Consider the following 20,908-nt stretch of genomic DNA (forward strand, 5'->3'; position numbering starts at 1 on the left):
CACCAAAAGGCTGTTGAACGAAAGCTGAGATAAGGCACAGGAAAAAACAGAAATACACATCACAGGACAGTTCTTAATCCATTATGGCAATTCATGTACTACTGTAATTCAGTCGAGTAGTACGTAGTCCATGAAGTGCCACTCTCATTACCATGTATGGATGACTTTTTTCATGAGAGAGAAACAGCCTTATGGGCCTACATATTTTCACTTCCTTTTTTAGCTGCCCTCATGCTAATGGTCTGTCTTGCTACCTTCCTGGAATGCAGTGGGGTTTTTGTTTGTTTGTTTGTTTGTTAGTTTGTTTTTATTTGGGGGATTATTTTGTTTTTATTTTTATTTCTTTACACATGCAAAGATTATATTTCTGCCACTTGTCTCAGAACCAACAGTGCATGTTCAGTTTTCTTCCCCCTTTCTTTCCTCCACTTTATTTATCTGTTTATTAATTTATCTTGAATTCATTTTTTTTTTGGGGGGGGGGGAGGGGTGGGGGGGAAGAGGTGGCATTGGATCAGACCCACAGATCCTTCTGCAATGATGGGAGAAGACCCAGAAGACATCACACATTGAGGGCAGGCCTTTATAGGACTGACTCATGTCATTTTAGGGTTAGACAAGAAATAACATTTTGATGAACCTGTTCCTGTACCAGGCCAGAGGCTGTCACTCCAAACCGCCGTGCGTAACGAGACAGGAATGCGCAGGGACAAGCTTTGGGGAGGTCTAAACCGCCCGAGTATCTCAAAGTTTTTCAACCCAGCATATGCCACTCCCTTGTCACCGTGGTTCGATGGCATGGCCCACACAAGTTCGATCTCATTCCTTCAGTTTTTGAAGTCACATTGGTGCTCATCACTCCCTGTTTCTGGAACAAAGATCTTTTTCCTGGAACAAGTGCTTGCCAAGGCATGCCACTCTGTACATACCTGCCTTTTGACTTCAATGCAATCGTTATACCTTGGGGCAACATCTTTTTTGGAACCCTTCGGGGTGGCCACGCCCAATTAAAATACCACATGATAGATGAGACATGGTAGCAATTATCTTGTCACCCCTCCTCTGTCAATGTCCTTGTTGCTGATAAAAAGTTTGTGTATGCATGAATGTGTGTGTATGTTGAATACATCGGTATTAAACACAATCCTGCCCAGATTCTCAGAACTTCCTAAAGACTTTGTGCTAAAACACACGCCAGGTTCTGGCAGTGAAGGAGGTACTTTAGTATCATTGTAGAGGAGAATGTAAACCAAGGACGTAATGCTGGTTATAGTTTGAGCCATTTAAGAGGCGTTTCATGTCATCTTTTCCCATTGTGCATGGTAATGTTCACCTGCTTGACACCGGTTTCCATCCAGGGGTCATCCTGACACCCATGGGATACAATGTATCAGGAGGCACATGTAGGTCTATTGTGCACCTGCTTTAGTGTATATATACAGTGAACATATATGTCCCCCCAGACCACTTTACCAGGTCTTTTTCCGGTTCACTACAAGAGAAGAGGGGGAGCGAAGCTCCTTGACATGTTTGGGTTGTGGCTGTGCCATGCATGGAACCCTTACTTTCATAGCCCTTACATTGTGCCTTTACACAACTCTAAGTTTAGTGGGACAAATCCACTTGAGTGTAACTAATGATATTACAGTCCCACATATAAGCACACCCCTGAAGCCACAGGGATGAACAGGATTGTGTAATTCAAGATATTCTTTGGTAGTGGACTCAGGAGATTAATGCATTACTCCACGGGGAAAGGATGGCAGTTCATGTATCATAGCGTATAAAGTGCAAAATGGGCTTATGTTGTATTAGAGGGACAGCAATTTGTTTGTTTGTATGTTTGTTTGTTTGTTTGTTTGTTTGATTGTTTGTTTGTTTGTTTTTTGTTTGTTTGTTTGTTTGTTGTTGTTTTTTGGGGGGGGGGGTTGGAGAGAGAAAAGTAATGTGGAGCACTTAGCATGCACTACATATACATGGGACCCTGATGGAGCTTGAACCCAGAACCTTGCCGTGCATTGTATCCCTGGATCAGACATACTGTCCAAAGAGCCACCATGCCAATGTGCATGCCTACAAGCAGGCTTTGACATGATTCAGCCGGTGTCACACACCCTGGCTAAAATTCTTCCCGTGAACCAAAGGGGGGATTAAATCCTGGAGACGTGCTCGAGTGGAGTTGAGGATGACAAGTGTAGGGATACCAAGGGGTATCCAGGGGTCTGACCTGGGCACCGAACCACACTCTATTACTAGACATGTCATTTCTTGTTTGTTAAGTTCTTTTTCCTTCTCTTTATGTTTCCTATTTTCCCCCTTAACCTGTTGAGGACAAGTCCCGAGTATACTCGGGCAAGTGACAGTGGGAAATGTGTGTTGTAGCAAAATCAGCCGTCCTCAATGGGTTAAATTTTGATTCAATGCTGTGTGCTGTGTATTGCAATCCCTTGCAGGTAAAGGAAAAAAAAAAGGAAACTAGAGTAAAAAGTTTTAGAAAGGAAATTTAATTTGAGCAGGATAAAGTACCGACTCTGTTCACTTGTGTGGGAGTGTCTGTGCTTGGTTTTGTGTTTACTATTTTGTTTTCTTTGTGTATAATATGTATTAAGAAATAAAAAAGAATTATCTTATTAATTCATTTTAAAGGTCTCTTATTTCTCTCACTTAGTTATCATTCAGTTCAAATCAAATTTCAGTATAGTGATATACAATATAGTGATATACAATATGTAAGCACTTGATACTGAGCCAACATATATTTCATATTTAGAATCTACCAAAGTATTTTGGACAAGATGAGTACTATATTTAAATGTTTTGACCATGGGTGGAAAAATGTACTTTGTGGACTTGGTTAGTTTGTTATATTTATACCTACAATGAGCCTATTTTTGTATGAGACCCCCCCCCCCCCCCCCCATGCTGCCTGGACTTCCTTTTGATAAAGAATATGAATGGACTGTCAAGGTGTGACCTTCATTTTTAAGCTATTGGCAGGATATATGATGTTGATGATGTAACCCTTTGTACAGTATGTGCGTCATTGCCTTCATCTTTCATATCACACCACTACCTATTGGATGAATACTGCACACAAGAGAGAGATAGACAGAGATAGACTGAAACACACACACATACCCCAAACAGGCATTAATGTCTATCCATTTCTTTTTGTCATTTACACGCTCTACACTTACAAACTTATATTGTATGTGACCCACCACGACAAAACAACCAATAAGTTGGAAATTTTTGTTTTTTAGATTCCAACACAATCAAAAAGCTGAGATTCTAAGCTTTAAAATGATATATAACACACCTTGTATGAACAAAGCAAACCCTTTGAGAATACAATGAGAAAGTGGGGATGTCAGACAGGGTAATTACCAGAATATTGGAGAAAACAGACTCTAAAGAACTGTGACCATTCAGAAGCGCAGAACCATGTCCCGTTGTCCGGGGGACAAAGATTGGATCAAATCTCCCTAGCAACAACCAAGAAGGACTAATCGGATTAGGATTAAACTTGGTACAGCTTTTAAAAAGACATACTCCTCAAATAATCTAAATTCTCAAGACCTAATATTGTATACCTTTTTAGTTATGCTTAGTTGTTCAAAGCTCATATAAATCATATTGTATATTGTGGTAGATATGATTGAGTAATTGATTCCTCTGAAAGAAATTAATATGACATCAATCACTTCAAAATTTATTTTACCAAGGTTTTGACCACCATCTGAAGGTTAGCCTGTTGCTTGCAGAGATCAAGTACTCCAAGCTTTAACTTTGTAAAATGATGTCATATCTTGGAGTAATGAGTTTTGACCCCTTCCTTTGCCTGTCTGTCATCAGGTGGACAAACTCAAGGAGGAGAATGCCAAGCTCCTGGCCCTCCAGAGGGGCAAGGACATACCCCTTCGGCCCAAGCCCAAGGATCTGGAGTCACTCCCACCAACTTCAAAGCCGGGCCCCAAGCCAGCTCCCCCCAGCCGACGCCCGAAGTCCATGATCGAGCCGCGGGCATCTCAGAAGCCCTACCCCGTATGGAGACCGGTTGGTTCAAACGCAAAGCCAATGCCCCCCGCCAAAAGTGCTGCCAGTGGGGAGAGCGCAGACACCAAGGACATGGCAAAGGCCCAGAAACTGGCTGCTCCCAAGGGTCTGGAGACCATTAAGGATGATGGGCCAGAGGAGATGGTAAGCTGATGCTGGTTGCCATGGAAATGATCACCTGACTTTACTTTCACTTGAATATTAGAAGGCATCATTTCTTCTTGTGAAATATTTCTCTTTGAGGTGTATGTACAGAGCAATTACTAAATTGCAATGGCAGATGGAGTGTAAAGGAAGCAGTTATTTCCTGGTGTTGTCTCCTAAGCTCCATAGCTAATACTAGTCAATGAATTTTGTACTGTCCAGATATTTGTTTAGGTTTTGTGTTATGTGTATCATTCCTTCAGAAATTCAAAGAAAATGAAAGTTATTTAATATATCGATGAATGTGTGAATTAAAGATAAAGATTAGAATGAGATCTTAAAATTCAAGCCTGAAGCAATTGCTGTATACGTAGTAAATAATGTTTTTAGGTATCATTCAACTCACATCTTGGATAAATGTCATTTGCTTTGTGGGTTAATTTGAATGGCATCCCTTGTAGTAGTATTGTGTTGCCTGTGACAGATGTGGTGGGAATAATACTCAATACTGCAGAAATGCGAGAGGTACCATACTGCACTGATAGCACAGTTTTTAATACAGACATTGTTGTTGAGGATGGTCGAAAGTGATGTTTGCCAGAGCTTGAACCAAGATGGCTGACTTGGAGTTTAATACTGTAGAATGTACCTTGTATGTTTGTGTCCACTCCAGGCTTCCGTGGCTGAAGAGAACAGCGACAGACCGGTCAGTGAGGCGGGCAGTGAGTACGACAACGCCCAGCCACAACCAGAAGATGAAAGGTGAGCCGAGTGCAAGATACACTCTTCTTAAAGTAACAGAACAGAGAATCTTAATTATGTTTCAAAGGATAAACCTCTTTCATGTGACTCATATTTGTTTGTTTGTTTATTGTATGCATCTTCTTTGTCATCTTTCTGTATTGTATGTGACTTTATTACTTTTGTGTATCCTCTGCACTATCCAAAATCACTTTCAATGCCTGGTGAAATCATCTGATATACATCCAGAGAATACATGTATTCCCTCCTGTGGCATAATCTGTTTTAATGAACTGGATGGATAAATAAATGGTGTATCCTTCACTGGTGTTTATCTGATACCTTTCATTAAGAGTAAGTGCCATTAGGTGAGAACCAGTATGGTGCTAAATTTAGTAGTACTGTATTTCTTGTTATCTGCTGGTGATGCATGAAATGCACCTTGATATTATTTTGGTGAAATCACTTGTCACTGATGCTCACACAGCAATGAGAATCCATGTGAATTTGTACTGAATATACCATCTTGACCCTGCCCTCTCTTCCAGTTCTCCGATGCCGGAGTCCCCCGCGGTGCCCCTCCCCTCTACCAGCCCCACATCCCCACCGGCAAGCACCTCACCCCATCCCACCGAAGGGTCCCCAGAGCCAGAGGCTGGGGATGGAGCAGAGGAGAAGAGACCAACCCAGGAGGCAGTCGTCGGGACGACGGAGAAGATAACCAGGAAGATTCAGACTTTACTGTCTGTGGCTCAGGAAGGCAAAGTAGACAGGTTGGTACTCTGTGTATTTGTAGATGGCAGGATGTCATTTTCAATTTATTTCTATATTTTATTTTAAATCAAGCTACAGTCACATCCATCTGTAGCGACTCCATCTATAGCGTCCACTTGGGTATGCGACCACTAAACACAATGCCCCCCGAGAAAAAAGCCATGTCAACGACCCTGTCTACAGTGGCCACCTGTCTACAACAGCCAATTTTTTTCTCTCCCTTGGGTGGCTGCTATAGACAGGTTTGACTGTGTTATCTTCTTTGCTATTGGTATTGTTATTAATGTTGTTAATGGTGCTGTTAGTTCATGAAGAGGCAATGTTCAATCTGAGAGTTTGAGGAAAACATAGTACTACAATCATTGTGGAGATATTTTCGGTCATTAGGTAGTGCCATAATGATAGCATCTAACCCCAAGCTGTTCCTTCTCCATGCCTTGGTCAATTGTAACTCAGCTTCAAAATGTAGTCGTACAGAGAGTACCGTAAAGCAAGAAATATTCGCAGCATGACATTTTTGCGAATTGCTATTGGCATCCAATATATCATAGTGTAGACAAGAACTTTCACATGCATTTTAATTTTGCAAATCTTGGCTCGCGTGAAATTCACCAAATCATAATACATGCGAAAATTTCTGGTTTTAAAATACAGAACAGTGAATGTAGAAATGCACTTTCTCCTTTTCTCTCTCTGTAATAAAGAGCAAAAACAAAACAAAAAACTAAAAGAAAAAACACAAGCACATTCATTTAAAGCGGAAATTTTGTTATCCAGGAGGTATGGTTTAGCAGTAGTGTGTTTCTTACATGTACTTATATGCTAGTATTTGTATGCTTGTTATTTTAATACGTTATGTCCGTGTCTGTCCCATTTTCAGATTTGTGGAGTGTTCAGAAAGCATCTATGCTACAGTCACTGACATGGTGGACCTATTCCCAGATGTAAGTGATATCAAAGCTTGTGGTGTCATGGTGAAAAAAATGTTTAGACTGGACCCTCGCAAGAAAAGTCGTAGATTAGTTCCATTCTCTCTAGTTTCTATGGGATAAAACTTTGATATAATTTATTTACCTTATCTTAACCAGTTGAGGACAGTTTGATTTTGCTACAACACCCATTTCCCATAGACACCTGCCCGAGTATACTCAGGACTCGTCCTCGATGGGTTAAATTATGTGATAGAACAATAGCTGCATTGATAGCAACTGATTCTTATGTCTGCCTACCTGAAGATCGGGTTACAGTGATAAGAATACTTCATATCTTGGTTTTTGAAAGACATTCAGAGTTTACAGAAAATTAACAAGATCTGCTCATTATAGAAAAATGTTGATTCATATTGAAAAGTTATATACTTACTGTCTTCAGAGATACTGGATATTAATGTGAATCTTTTGGTGATAGCTTACAGAATTTTGTCTCCATTCCGTAGTTGTGAAATCAGTTTGTATTTGTTCTGGAGTCTGTCTTGGTTTTCCTCTTTATGTACCGGTGTTTAGGAAATTGTCTCCTCATACCTTACTAGTTGTAGATGTAAACATCATTATTGTCGATATCAAATATTATCAGTAGATGTATTAGAAGGAACATAGTCATTCTTATTGCAATGTTTCTGAGCAGCATGCTGTGCTCAGAAATCAGTACTTACTGTTGAAGCTTGTGATATCTTGTTGCATCTTTACCACTGAATGCAACGTCAGAGATTTATTGTATAAATCGTCACCATTTCTCAGAAACCCAAGTCCGAGGAGGTGAGAGTGCCCCTACGCCTGCTAGTCTCCAGCGCCAGCCGTTTGAAAGTGGAGTGCCAGAACGCCATCCCAGCTGACCCCTCAATAGCTCCTGACCTCAAACATCTGACCACTCAGATCATCTCGTGCGCATACGACATTGCCAAGGCAGCAAAGCAGCTCGTTACAAGCTTCTAGTAGAGTTTATTTTTTAAGTCCTCACATCTCTTGAGAACACACCCATGTTTTCCCTTTTTCATTTATTTTGATGATTTGAACATGGTCTAGCAGGTCCATAGACCACCCGTTTTATAAAACCAGGAGTACATCATACTCTAAATTCACTCACTTGATGAGATGTGTATGTGCTTGTGTGTGTGTATGCGTGAATGTGTATGCATGCGCGTCTGAACAATCCAGTAGCAGATATTCCAAGCCACTACTTTTCATATGTATGAATCATCCTCTGAGACTCTGTATATGCCTCAAATTCAATCATGTCAAAATAGAATTGATGCATGTACATCGTACGAGTAAGAATACTGTTCTCATTGGCTATGTGTTTTTCTTTACACTGTTTAATAGTTCGATTATTCATTCTACAGTGTACTTGAGATTTTACCAGAACAGCATTAAACAGATACATGGGGCTGTGTCACCATTATCGTTGCGATAAGATAAACAAGTTATTGGACCCAAGTTGAATTAGAAATAATGTTAAATGTCCTAGTTAGATGTCTTGGTGAGATATGCGCACATAGCATTGCTTTTGCAATGCACGCAGCCAGATATAAAGGACTTCCAAGAACATCGAGCACCACAGAATCCAATCTGCAATGGGCTGGCATCCCATTTTGCACAAAGCTTGCGTAAGAACAGTTTGATGTGGCTTTGACTATATCACATGTTGTACATATCCTGGTGTTTAAAGTCTGATGCTCTTTTAATATCCATAAATCAAAGATAGGGAGTGTCAGGTTTTACCCCATTTTGGCACAAGAGACAGTGTTTTCCTATTATCAGTATTTAAATTTTAACAAATGGGGAATTTCATCCCATAACCCTTTTGGGATGGAAGGTTTGTACAGAATGTTACCATGTGAAATGCATTGATCAATTTGCTTGGAAATGCGCTATACAGAATACTGTTAATTATTGTTATTATTTGTACTTTGGATGAAGTCCAGTTATTTCTTCCTCTTTTGTCTTTACACATTGCTTCAAAAGATCCATGTGTGGTTTATTAATACTGATAAGGGATGACTGTATGAGAGATAACTCTGTATTTACATAGAATTATGTATTTCAAAAGGTAATAAAAAAAATCAAAGTGAACGTCAATGTTTCTTGCAGTGTGTATGCACCTATGAGCACAATGAAAGTGATCATTTTTTTGGGTAGCGCTCTTTCACAAGATGTTACCCTGAAAGGGTTGAGATAGCAACCACAATGTATAGTGTACAATATTTCTCAAACAGGGGTATCGTATGTGTGTTCATACTGCCGATAGTTTTTGGAGACCAGTCTCTCAGTCTGCCATAGATGTGTAGTCTTCGGGTAAATCCAGCGGGGTGGTCCTTACCAGTACCTGTAAGCAAGTATTTCTACGTCATGTCTTCCGTAAAAAGTATGTAGACTACCGTACTCCTTTATTGTCAGTATTTGGTTGTTCTCAAGTTGACTTTTTATTGTGATAGGGCTGTGTCAAGCGCAAGCTGACCCCTATTTTTAAAGACAAGTGCGTCAGAGTTTTAATGGTTGGGTATGATTATGAAGGGCTTACTTGTGGGTTGTGAGTGGGTAAGATGTAGAAGTGTGATGACTGAAATGAAAAATGTGATGTTATCGTCTTGGTGTGAATATGAGCAGGTGAAGTTTGAACGGCCGAAGTGACTCTGAACATGTCTGGGTGCAGTAATCACTATTTGATTGCCATTGGGTAGAGGTCATTTTGGTGATTTCCTATACAGTGTTGTCTTTGTATTACATCGATCGCCACTTGTCTGCCTAGACAAATTCTCGCCCGAGCGTATTCATACCACCATCTCGTACAGTTGACAGAAGTTGATTTGCAGGCTTTCACAGTGAACGTGTGCAGTAGAGCAAGCCAAATTTATGTCGTTTCTAGGTGTGTTAATGGTCCAGAGTTGTATAGTTCTAGGCCACAATGTCCCTGTGTGATATACCTTATACCATTTCAATGATTTTTTGACCTAAAAGGTACTATATATGTGAGCTCCCAGGGCAGAAGCAAGTTGTGTAACGAATGAATGGCATAGCGACCGCACAGATTTGAATGAAAATTATGCATGATTTGCACAAATGTACAGCCATAATGTTTACAGAAAATTATCTGAAGCAGTGGGTACTACTAGCTCCTGGAAAACACACATCTGTCAACATATCCTGGCATTTCAAGGTATAAGGTGGCATTGCTCTTGTATAGCAAGACAAAGAGGGACAAAAAGACGTTCGAGTGTGGATGCCATCTCAAAATAGGGAATAATCTTACGAGAAACATATTAAACTGTGTTTAGGTCTGTATCATGCAGTTTGCCCTGCACACTGCTGTGTCTTCATGGAAGTATTCGTAACTCAAGATTAAATGGCGTGATTTAGGTTGAGCTGTGTTTATTATATGTAATGTGTACATAAGATATTCTTTTTTGCATTTTGTAAATACTTTTATATGATACTGCTCTCTTTTGCATATTTATTATTGGTTTGTCATGCATACTTTGCCTTAGCTGTACAGCCAGAAAAGAAAATAGTTATAATAATAACAAAAGGAAAAGTTGAAGATTTTAAAGCATTGCAAATGGAACTGTAGTGTGAAAATGCATGGTTATTTCTTTGGATATATGAAAAGAATACAATGTATTACATGGATTTGAAGTATGTGGAAAAATGTGATTTTACGAAACATGGCTGTTCGTGGTATTTGATACATGCAGTAACAGCATTTCTAGTTTTACATGTGACAGTTACCAGTAGTTTGATGAATGCATACACTGTCATAAACTCTTCCCAAGAACTAGGAAAGGAAATAAATCTTGATTAAAAAAAAAAAAAAAATCTAGACCAAATGTAGTCATAATTTGTTGTTTGAATACATGTACAGTACTGTAACTACGGTAAAAATACATATTTATCTTAAATTTCTTACATGAGATAATACTTGCACATCATCATTTGCATTCATTCCCCCTCACCCTCTTCAATTTCCCAGCAAAAAGAGGAAATGAGTGTAGACAAAAAGAATAGAGGCAAGTTGGAAAAGTATGCCAGGGAATGTTCAACCTCATCCTCTTGTTATGTTCCACCAATCAGTAGGAATGATGTTTCTTATTCTGAGGGTTCATTAATCAGAATATTTGTGGCATTATTTGGAAGACTTGTAGTGAAATCACTCCAAAGGTTCATTATTCTGAAGGTTTGTTCATCCAAAAATGAGAGAACATAAATTTTGTTTATCCAAAAATTAAATAGGGTTTATTATTTTGAAGCTTGTTCAGTCCAAAAATGAAATACGGTTTAATCCAAAAATAACAAAAAGGTGTGTACTAATGAGCCATTAGAATTACGAACTTTATTTCATTTTCAGAGTAATGAACCTTCGGAATAACCCAAATCCAGAATAATAAACCTTTGGGAAAAGCAGACTTTAACCATTGGTACCAGTATAGCCGTATTTACTTGATTGAAATGTTGTGCTTGCACTATTAAATCCCTCAACTTATCGTGCTAAATAAATGGCAAAAAAAAAAAAATGTATGGCATACATTACCCACATTAACCACATTAGTGTCTAGTGCAACTCAGTTTGGTACCATACGCAAATCATGTACTGTAAAAGTGGATATTTTCGCATGACTAATTTTTCGCGCTCGGCCGGGTAAGATGAGTTTCACATGTTTCTAATTCTGCGGAATCAAGACATCAACTACTGAAACATATGGCAAGCAAAAATATTTGCGTGCTTTTATTTTCGCGCTAATTTCAACACCGCGAAAATTTCCACTTTTACAGTAACTGTGCGTATCCACTCTTCTGCATTTGTTTTTTCCTACAGTATATGTGCAGACAGTGTATATTATGGCTTGCAGGAGTCAAGCACTGCCTCAAAGGCCCGAATTCACGAAGGTGGTACAAATGAAATCATGGTTTAAACCATGGACAAAAACCATGGAGCGCCAAGTGTCTCATGGAATACACTTTGTATTTCTTTACGAAATCTGTCATTTCGTCGCTGAAATGATTACTTTGTAACGAAATGACAACATTTTGTAACTACATGAACATTTCGTCCATGAAATGATAATTTCGTCAACAAAATGGTCATTTTGTCGACGAAGTGTCCAATTTCGTAACGAAATATTCCTTGCGACACTTGGTGCTCCATGGTTTTTGTCCATGGTTTAAACCATGGTTTCATTTGTACCACCCCCGTGAATTCGGGCCTATGTGTCAACATGGTGTCAAGAATTCCCCATGTTCCTAAGGTGAGCAGTGAGTAAGTCATATGGCCCTGTTGCACTAAAAAGGGGGGAAAATGTGATTAATTGTAACTCCCAGATACAAAATGTTGGTCCTCCTAGGTCAAATCCATTTCTACAGTTGGACACCAAGTTACCTTTGATTTTTTTAAAATCCAAATTGTATTGCAATCAACTGCAACTCAAAGATTTCTGAACCAGGGCTATTGTCCTGTTATAAGTTGAGTAAAATGTGTCAACTCAAATGCTTTTGCAACATAGCTGACACAACATGCACTTGGATAAATTGTGCTTTGATATCCTTGTAAGATGCCCACTCTCTTTGTTTGAGGAATTTTTCCTTATCTCTTCTGTTTTATGCTTTATACCCTGAGGCAACACTGTATACATTACTGTAATACTGACTGAACCTCTCTGTATCATACCACAGATTAATAAAAAAATAAGAAAAACATTGATAAGAAAACATAAGCAAGACTTGATTTACATATTTGTATTTTGATATTTGTCACCTTGCATATATTTCAAGTTTTGTTTACACAATTGTTATACATGTGCATAACACACAGGACACAGATACCCGCATCGATCATACACCCGCACACACACACACACACACACACACACACACACACTCTTTCTTCCATTCTTTATTCAAATTTTGAAAAATGATATCAAAATCATTCACAAAGAAACAAATGCACACAAAAATCCAATCCAAAGGAAATGACTATGTAGTCACATTGGAACTTGTTCCAAGGTTTAATAAAAAATTATCTGGATTCTTTCTTTTTCATGTTTGAGAGAATTGCTTCAAGATAAAGTGGCCAGAAGATGAACTGGCATTTCTAGTTCAGCAGGTAATCACAAGTAAGGCTCAGTCTGTAGTTTTAGCACTGAGTAATGAACAGTCTTTTGATTACCAGATGGTGAAGGATGCTATCCTTCAGTCATATGAGTTGATTCCAGTGACATATCATCTGAGATTTTGCAATTTGAGAAAAAACCAATGGGAAGCTGATGTTGAGTTTGCTTGTAGGAAGGCGATTGGTTGCCTTCGTTCGATTCGTTTCTTTAAGGTTGATCAAACATATAAAGCCTTATGAGAGGTCATGCTCTAGGGGAATGTAAAAGATGTATGTCACAGAAAGTTTGGACACATGTCAATGATCATGCCATTTTGGATGTGAAGGCTGCTACCATGCTTTCGTCCCCCATGAAATCAAAAACATTTTTTGTGTGTGTGTATTTTCCGTCAAAGATAATTTCCTGCTCTTGACTTCACGATTACACATTTCATTAAAATTATCAAAGCAATCACACCCTTAATTCTATTTGAAATACCTTGCCGTAACCCTTAAGAGGTCATGCTCGTAGGGGAATGTAAAAGATGTATGTCACAGAAAGTTTGGACACATGTCAATGATCATGCCATTTTGGATGTGAAGGCTGCTACCATGCTTTCGTCCCCCATGAAATCAAAAACATTTTTTGTGTGTGTGTATTTTCCGTCAAAGATAATTTCCTGCTCTTGACTTCACGATTACACATTTCATTAAAATTATCAAAGCAATCACACCCTTAATTCTATTTGAAATACCTTGCCGTAACCCTTAAGAAATGCTCTAGTCCAAACTCAATGAAACTATAATTCTTAAAAAAAATTGTGTTTCCTGTTGGCAAAATAAACAAAGGTTACAAAACCAAACTTTTAAAACTATCACACCATGTAACAACATGAACAGAAATTTAATGTTTTGTATTAAAGTAAGCTTCTTGGTTTCTCAAGTATTTTGCTGATTTCTGTAGCAGTAAAATTAAAATTGCTACTACCATCTTTCACTTGCAAACTGTAAAACTCATGTAAATCTTTGACCAAATGTTCATAATACATGTACATGTATCTTCCAATTAAATATCCTCAAAATTTGTCTGACCAGAAATATTGAATTCTATATCAAAAGTTCAAATGCCAGTCTGATGAAATTTGATGCAGCTTGTTGGCTCATTCTAACTTGTTGGTATGTCATTACAGATAACGTTTATTTGAAGAAAACAACTGAATTTTTCCCATAATGCCAAGACTGTGGAAATATGCAACTGCTTAAACAAGACCACACATACACAGTCATATACAACTACCTGTTCATGTACACCACCAATGGCATACATTGTGTACATTAACGGGATTATTGCCAGAAGAATGGCTGATTTATTTTTTAATTTTTTGCTAAATAGTACTGTAAATATGGCATATTTCGAAGTGTTCATATTCTTGTGTATTGTACACATCGATGGATACTCGTGACATACACAACTCACAAAAATAATGCCCAACACTTCGAAAGTGTGTTTAATAACCAATCTCAAGTTGGAGTTTGCCAATCTTGAAAACTGAAAATACTTCTTTCTCATTCTGTTACTAAAGTTCTTGATTGCAAATTCTTGCAAACTTTGCAAACCTCTTGCAAATCAAACAGAGTAAAACAACTTGGACTGCTTGATAGAAACAAACAGCAATAGAGGAGGACGGGCAGATGTAACATCACTTAAATTTCAATGTTTGAAATTTTCATATTCTCTTTTTTTTTTTAACCCCAAGGATGATATTCTATGCCACAGTTTTGGCTGTCTTTTTGTCCGTTTTTGAACGGTGTACTGATCTCACAATTGAGAAGAATTTCCTAAGTAATCCCCTCATTAATCAGAGCTTAATTCCCATCTTCAAAATTCAGTATTCCTACACAATTTTGAATAAAAATTGGAATCAGAATCAGAATACATAGCAAAACTTGAAAGTTCCATAGCAAGTTCCTTGTCCAGTGACAGTCTTCCCTTCACCATTGTGATGTTGATCAGTCAAGGATTGGTCTACAGACACTTTGTGGGGTAAGTCACTGTGTGGAGGACTGGGACACGCTTAAGGCACTCCTATCTCCCATGGACTGGTAGCTAGATATGCGAAATAGCCTCATATGCCAACTCCCCGACAAATATCTGGCATTGTTGGCATTTACAAACTCGCATCAACCTTGCGTTTATCATACAACATTAAGGCACAAGATTTGGTGTGTGTTTTCCAACAGACATGCATTTCACAGCACCTATACTGCATCTCTCCTGTGCAGTCACATTGTAGACTGGAACTGTCACACACCAATAATTTTCATACACCCATAATTTTCATACACCCCACTCAGCAGTGTCTGCAAAACAGTCAGCAGTGGGAGGTATCAGAGAAGGTGGAAGATCTGGCACATGCTGCAATTCCTCCGGTAGCGTGAATTGAAAGTTACTGAAGATTGCTGTGTTGTCATTCGTGCTGCCTCCCTCTCCCGCTACGGCAGTCATGCCTTCTTTGCTCCACCTCTTTGCTCTCTTTGAAAGCCACTCTTCTACTGTGGGTTCTGGCTGGCTTGCGGCCAACTCTCTGGCTGCTTTTTCAGCTTCTCGTTTTGCTTTGATTTCTGCATTGAAAAAAAAAATTAAAAACATCAATCAGCCAAACATGTCAGACTTTACCATTCTCAAGATAGCAGCAGGCACTGTTCAAAATATTTCACTTTATTCAACAGGTATGAACTACTTTAATAGAGAGTAACAATCAACAGCCAATTTTGGGGGATAAAGGCCCTACAACAAAAGTTTAAAACTTGTTTGACAAAATAAAGGTGCACTGTTTGCAACAATTCATACCACCATATTTCCTTCAAAGAATATAAATTCTGGATACAAAACAAACCTACGGCTTAGTATCAACTCGCATATACTTTGTGAATACACTGTACTTCAAATAAACCATCTACAGTATATGGATTAGTAAATACAGGAGCAATACAATTATTCCTAAATATGTTTTCTTTGGAAAGAGAAGGATATTTTGTTCACAACTACTAAACTGTGACTTAATTCAAGCACTGCAGAATTTAGCTATGATTGGGCTGAAACTCCAGGGCTAGTCAATGGACATAAAAATTGTAAAAATATGATTAAGGTGGGATTTCATCAAACCATAAAAGTCTCAATGGAAGGCCATAAGTGCACACACTCACATACACACAATCACATATCCAGACACTGTGAAAGGAAAAGTAAATATTACAATAAGAAAATCAAACGGTTCAGCTTATCAGAACTTTGTACTCACTATTTCGAAGTGTCTCTTCCATCTCTGCTGTCAGATGTGAAAAACGGCAATTGCCTTCAAAAGGGCAGAAACCTGGAAAATAAAATGAGTCATGAAATATACGAGAAAAGACAACAACAACAAAAAATCATACTTCCTGTACCACATCACCTTTCTGTGATAAGGAGCCAATTATGCAAGTACAGAACTCTGTCAACACTTTAATAGATCTTTAAACTTTGGACAATGACTGAATGAAAGTTTGAGGAAAAATCAGGCTATAATCCGTTCAGGGGTGTATCCAGGATTTTTTCTGGGGGGGTCGTAATCAAAATTTTTGGACCTTTACCTTTGCGAGGGAGCGGAGCGACCGAGCGGGGGGAGGGTTTTGGAGGGGGGTGTCCCCCCTCCCACGGTAGGGAGTTTTTGAATTTTATATCTTAAAATGGGGCCATTTTGTGCATACAAAAGTGACTTTTTCTGCATGGCAGTGCGGCTTAGAAATAAGGTATGGCATATTAAACTAAGTTACGAAATTTACGAGATTTTGACAATTTGCTGGAACACCACCAGGTCACTTTTTTTCCTGTTGTATATAGGGCAAAAAGCCCTCAAAAAACAAAAATGTCTTTTACAAAAAGTGGACCTTTTGAAAATTTGGGGGGGTCGTACGACCCTCCCGACCCCCCCCCCCCCCCCCCCCTTGCATACACCCATGCCGTTCAGTATTTATGAATTTGTAAATTTTCAGTGCAGTCACTGCTGGATGAGAAGAGAAAACTAGTTTATGATGTCACGTGCATAGAACAATGTTTTAACTAGCTCGATCCATGGATACACTTTGTCTGCAAAAAAAGAACAAGCGAGAGAGAGAGAGGGGTTCCATTTTGCGCATGCAGAGCAGAAAATGATCATTTATAGGGCAAGTCCAAGATAAGGTCCCCTCAGAAGGCAAAATTTCATCTTTGCTCAATATTGACATGTTTGGTATCATTTTGAAGCTTATGAGTTGAAGTTTTGATTTCCATGGAGGAAAAAATTATATTACGTAAATTTATGCAAATTTCAAGGGCTTCATTTGCATAAATGTGAAACACAGCGTTACGTATGGGACATTTATAAAAATTCATATTAATTCAATGGAAAGCAAATGATATTTGATTAATATGTGGACATAAGAAGTTCATCAAATAGTTTAACTTGGTATGAAAATTTAGGGATTATGCAAATTATTATGCAAATTAGCTCGTGTCCTATCATGAGATGTCCCATACGTAACAAATTGAGGTCATTTTTTAAGGTTTTTTCTGAAATTGCTAAGGTTATATTAATGCCCTTTTGGAAAGTTCTAATTTATTGTTTAGAGAAATTAAATACCACAGAAAAAAGAAAAAACAGTAAAAGGAATATTTTTTATAAGGCATTGAAATAATGTTACGTATGGGACAAATGCGTTACGTATGGGACATCCTCATACATAATGCATGTGAATGCATGTAGCTAGCTGGGGAGGTCTCTCAGTACACAAATGGTCAATCATCCTGAAGAAAGCATCCCAACATTGTCGCTACTTTTTGAGTTATAGACACTTTAAACAATACATGTACATGACTGAACAATTTTCAGAAAGGGGGAGGGGAAAATGGCAAAATACACAATGAAAAAACAGCATTAAAGGGATGGTATAGTTTTTTGTAGAAATGGGGATTCAGTTTTCAACATTTAATGAGATGATTGGAAACCAATTATATGAATTACTAAAGAGCATACAATCCTAAGACTAGAGGAATTCAAAGTTTAGTGATGGAGATCCAATTTGAAATGGTTGTGATATAAATATTTAAAAAGAATATAAAGTAAAATGATTTTTTTTTTTTATTGCAAGTGATACACAAATTGTCCTTATTCAGGTTTCAATAATAGCCACGACAAAATTCATGGGTATACATACTGAGGTGTGACTCGAATCAATGACCTGACTGCTAGGCAGACATCATATATCTACTCGATCACTGGGGTTCCACGCAGCAGGTATTGCTTATTTATAAAAATTAATATTTCTTGTGTCAAGTTGTTTTTTATTGAAACGAAATGGCAAACTGCCCTTCATCAATGGAAGTAAACACTTTAAACTATTCAATTTTTCAGTAGTAACTATCCTGATAAAAATAGGGCATACCCCATACTCAGGTTGGTCATGAAAATATAGAATATGATTAAATATGATTATGATGGTAAATATTTGGGGAATATTGTTCCCTTGTCAATCTGGATCAGTATTTGAGTAGTTTCAACTGATTCTATTTCAATAATTATGCAAAAATTTGTTTATGGGTATTTTGCAAAATTATTTTGCAAAACACCCATAAATGTGTCTCTCCACACACTAAACGAATGGGGGACAAAGGGCATGCATACTCAGGTTGGTCATAAAAATATAAAAATATGATTGAATATGATTAGGATGGTGAATATTTGGGGAATATTGTTTCCTTGACAATCTGGATCAGTATTTGAGTAGTTTCAACTGATTTTACTTCAATAATTATGCAAAATACACATAAACATGGTTCTTCATACACTAAATGAATGGGGGACAAACTGTCCCATACGTAACTGTCCCATACGTAACACGTCATGTCTGTCTTTAATTAGAACCTGTAATTAGAGCTTTTTACCCAATGACACGAAACTTACCTATGATAATCTTGAGTGTTGTGACTTTCATCACAGTGAGTTACAAGTTGTAGAATGAAATACTTTCAGAGAGTTTTGAGGTTGAAAAAAATGTTCAAAAAAACAAAATTTTTCTGGTCCCATACGTAACGGCACATATTTTCTCTTCTAGAATATAATTGTGAAGGTCATTTTTCTCCATTTTTTGCATGATTATACTTCTCCTAGATATCAATCACCATGATAAAGTTTGATATGATCAAAAGCCATTAACACTATTTTTCAGGTCATAAAAGTCTCTGAATGTCCCATACGTAACGCGCGTGTTATCTTGGACTTGCCCTATACCAACATTTATCCATGAAAAGTGATGAAAATGGTGCTTGCTCGCACATCCACCTGACAGCAAATTGCTTGGTAAAGATTTAGCAAGTCAGGATAGCTACAAATTAGTTGAGAATGCACACCAACTCATTCATTCTTTAATATATTCATTCATTCATTTCCATTCATTCATTCATTCATTCATTCATTCATTCATTCATTCATTCTGTATACGTACCTGTTTGTTGAAGCTTTTTACACGGAAGTTTTGCCTTCTCTGAAGCCAAAATATCTTCTGGTTCTGCAACGAGTAAGAATACATGAATATTAAACAAATGCAGTTTCATGTTCTAAGTGAGTAAAACCTGTACAGTTACTGGAGTAAATTAGTACCATTGCTTCATTGCTGACATAGCCAGCACGAAAGGCAAAGAGTGGGACTGTACAAAGAGAGGTTATACTTGGGTCTCCAATTTTACCTCTGAACTGGGAATAATGAAGCTTCCTCAGACGTTCATGAACGACACCTCGGATATGCTTCTTCCTATTTTCAGGATTATCAGCAAAGAGTTTATCACAGTAGTCGCAGTAATATCGCTTGCCCATTTTTCACAACTGCTTTACTCTGTTGTTCGGCAGTAGTCGAGTCGCTCACATACATTTTACAATACTTGTGTTTGCTGCTCTCAACGTTGGCTGATGAGTTAACCGTGATAACGTGCTGTAGGTTTACAGAGAATAGGGGTTCCACACCACAGAAGAGTTCTGTGTTCCACACCACTGATTTATCGGTGGTCCGCGCCTGCCAGCCCATGCCCCCCCCCCCTTTTTTTTTTCTTAAATCTTTTTTTTTGTGCCAGTGCTAAAATAAATCAGGATAAAATTTCAAGGAATAATCAGGCCATACAAGCCTGTTTACAACTCATTAGGTGTGGTTGATGCGAGTGAATCTCTCCACAAAATACACCTTTTAGGGAGGCTGGACACGCTTTCTTTTGTTGTTATTAGTATTACATGTAGGCCTATTACATGTATCTTCTTTTTAGGATGCATGTATTTCTCCAGTGATGCCTTAAGTATACAAAACAACGACTTACGTTTTAATATACACTTTCAGATAATGGTCGTTGTTACACCATGAATTCTTGGGTTTTTTTTTTTCTCTTTTTTTTTACAGTAATGAGAAGAATATCAGCATTAAGATAAGTTATGATGATGATGGCCATATAGATGGTGATGATGATGATTTGTGGTGGTGATGATGATAATGATGATGATGGTGGTGATGATGGTTATTATATTGGTTGATAATCGTGCTAACATTGAAAAAAAATAGCTTTTTCATCTAGACTGGACCTTGACGCTGCCACTTGATGTTTGTTATGTCAACGGAATGATGTTCGTTGAAGGGGGGGGGGGGGGGGATACGCGGATAGATAGGTGTCCTAAAGCGATTAATGCGATGCTGTAGGCTGACTGAAGAAATTTAATATAAGTGTAGCGCGTTCAGAATTTGTATGTTTCCTCAATCAAAGTATGTGTGGCTGAATAAAGTGAGGCTGGATGTATTTTATGGCAGGAGAGAGCGTTGACAGTCAAAGCCAGTGGCGGATCCAGTAGAGGGGGAGCACCGGGCGCGCGCCTTCTCTTTATTTCTTGTTAAAACAAAAAGAAATAAAAGAAAAAATGGGTGAGGGCGTGCGCGCCCCCTCTAATATGTAAAGGCGCCTCCCCTTTGCGGAATTCCTGCATCCGCCCTTGAAAGCCGTCTGATTCATTAATGGGATACTCTGTTAAATAAAGAAAATGACAATTTATCAAATTATGGATTACCAGTA

The 20,908-nt window shown here is 38.2% G+C and overlaps 2 protein-coding genes across 2 annotated transcripts in view; one reads left to right on the forward strand and one right to left on the reverse strand.

The window, feature by feature from the left end:
• LOC139736692 (ARF GTPase-activating protein GIT2-like) overlaps positions 1–7,646 on the forward strand; it is an 83,415-nt gene extending 75,769 nt beyond the window's left edge. The window contains exons 14-18 of the mRNA XM_071647440.1: positions 3,856–4,200; positions 4,874–4,962; positions 5,490–5,714; positions 6,596–6,659; positions 7,452–7,646. Coding sequence (XP_071503541.1) covers positions 3,856–4,200; positions 4,874–4,962; positions 5,490–5,714; positions 6,596–6,659; positions 7,452–7,646 — 918 coding nt within the window. The remainder of the gene's footprint in view (positions 1–3,855; positions 4,201–4,873; positions 4,963–5,489; positions 5,715–6,595; positions 6,660–7,451) is intronic.
• Positions 7,647–15,127: 7,481 nt separating this feature from the next.
• LOC139736705 (zinc finger matrin-type protein 5-like) lies at positions 15,128–19,676 on the reverse strand. The gene is made up of 4 exons (XM_071647454.1): positions 19,550–19,676; positions 19,309–19,371; positions 16,092–16,163; positions 15,128–15,411 (listed from the first exon to the last, which is right to left on the reverse strand). The coding sequence occupies exons 1-4, from the start codon at positions 19,674–19,676 to the stop codon at positions 15,128–15,130; spliced, it is 546 nt and encodes a 181-aa protein (XP_071503555.1).
• Between the last annotated feature and the right edge of the window lie 1,232 nt (positions 19,677–20,908).

This window comes from Diadema antillarum, unplaced genomic scaffold (genome assembly GCF_040938485.1).
Source record: "Diadema antillarum isolate AM-2024a unplaced genomic scaffold, OU_Dant_1.0 seq00000662_RagTag, whole genome shotgun sequence".
NCBI classification, from domain to species: Eukaryota; Metazoa; Echinodermata; class Echinoidea; order Diadematoida; family Diadematidae; genus Diadema; species Diadema antillarum.

Coding starts and splice junctions, on each gene's coding strand:
- LOC139736705 (XM_071647454.1), bottom strand. CDS start 19,676: ATGGGCAAGCGATATTACTGCGACTACTGTGATAAACTCTTTGCTGAT. Junction 19,372..19,549: donor TCATTATTCCCAGTTCAGAG/GTAAAATTGGAG, acceptor TACTCGTTGCAG/AACCAGAAGATATTTTGGCT. Junction 16,164..19,308: donor TAAAAAGCTTCAACAAACAG/GTACGTATACAG, acceptor TTTATTTTCCAG/GTTTCTGCCCTTTTGAAGGC.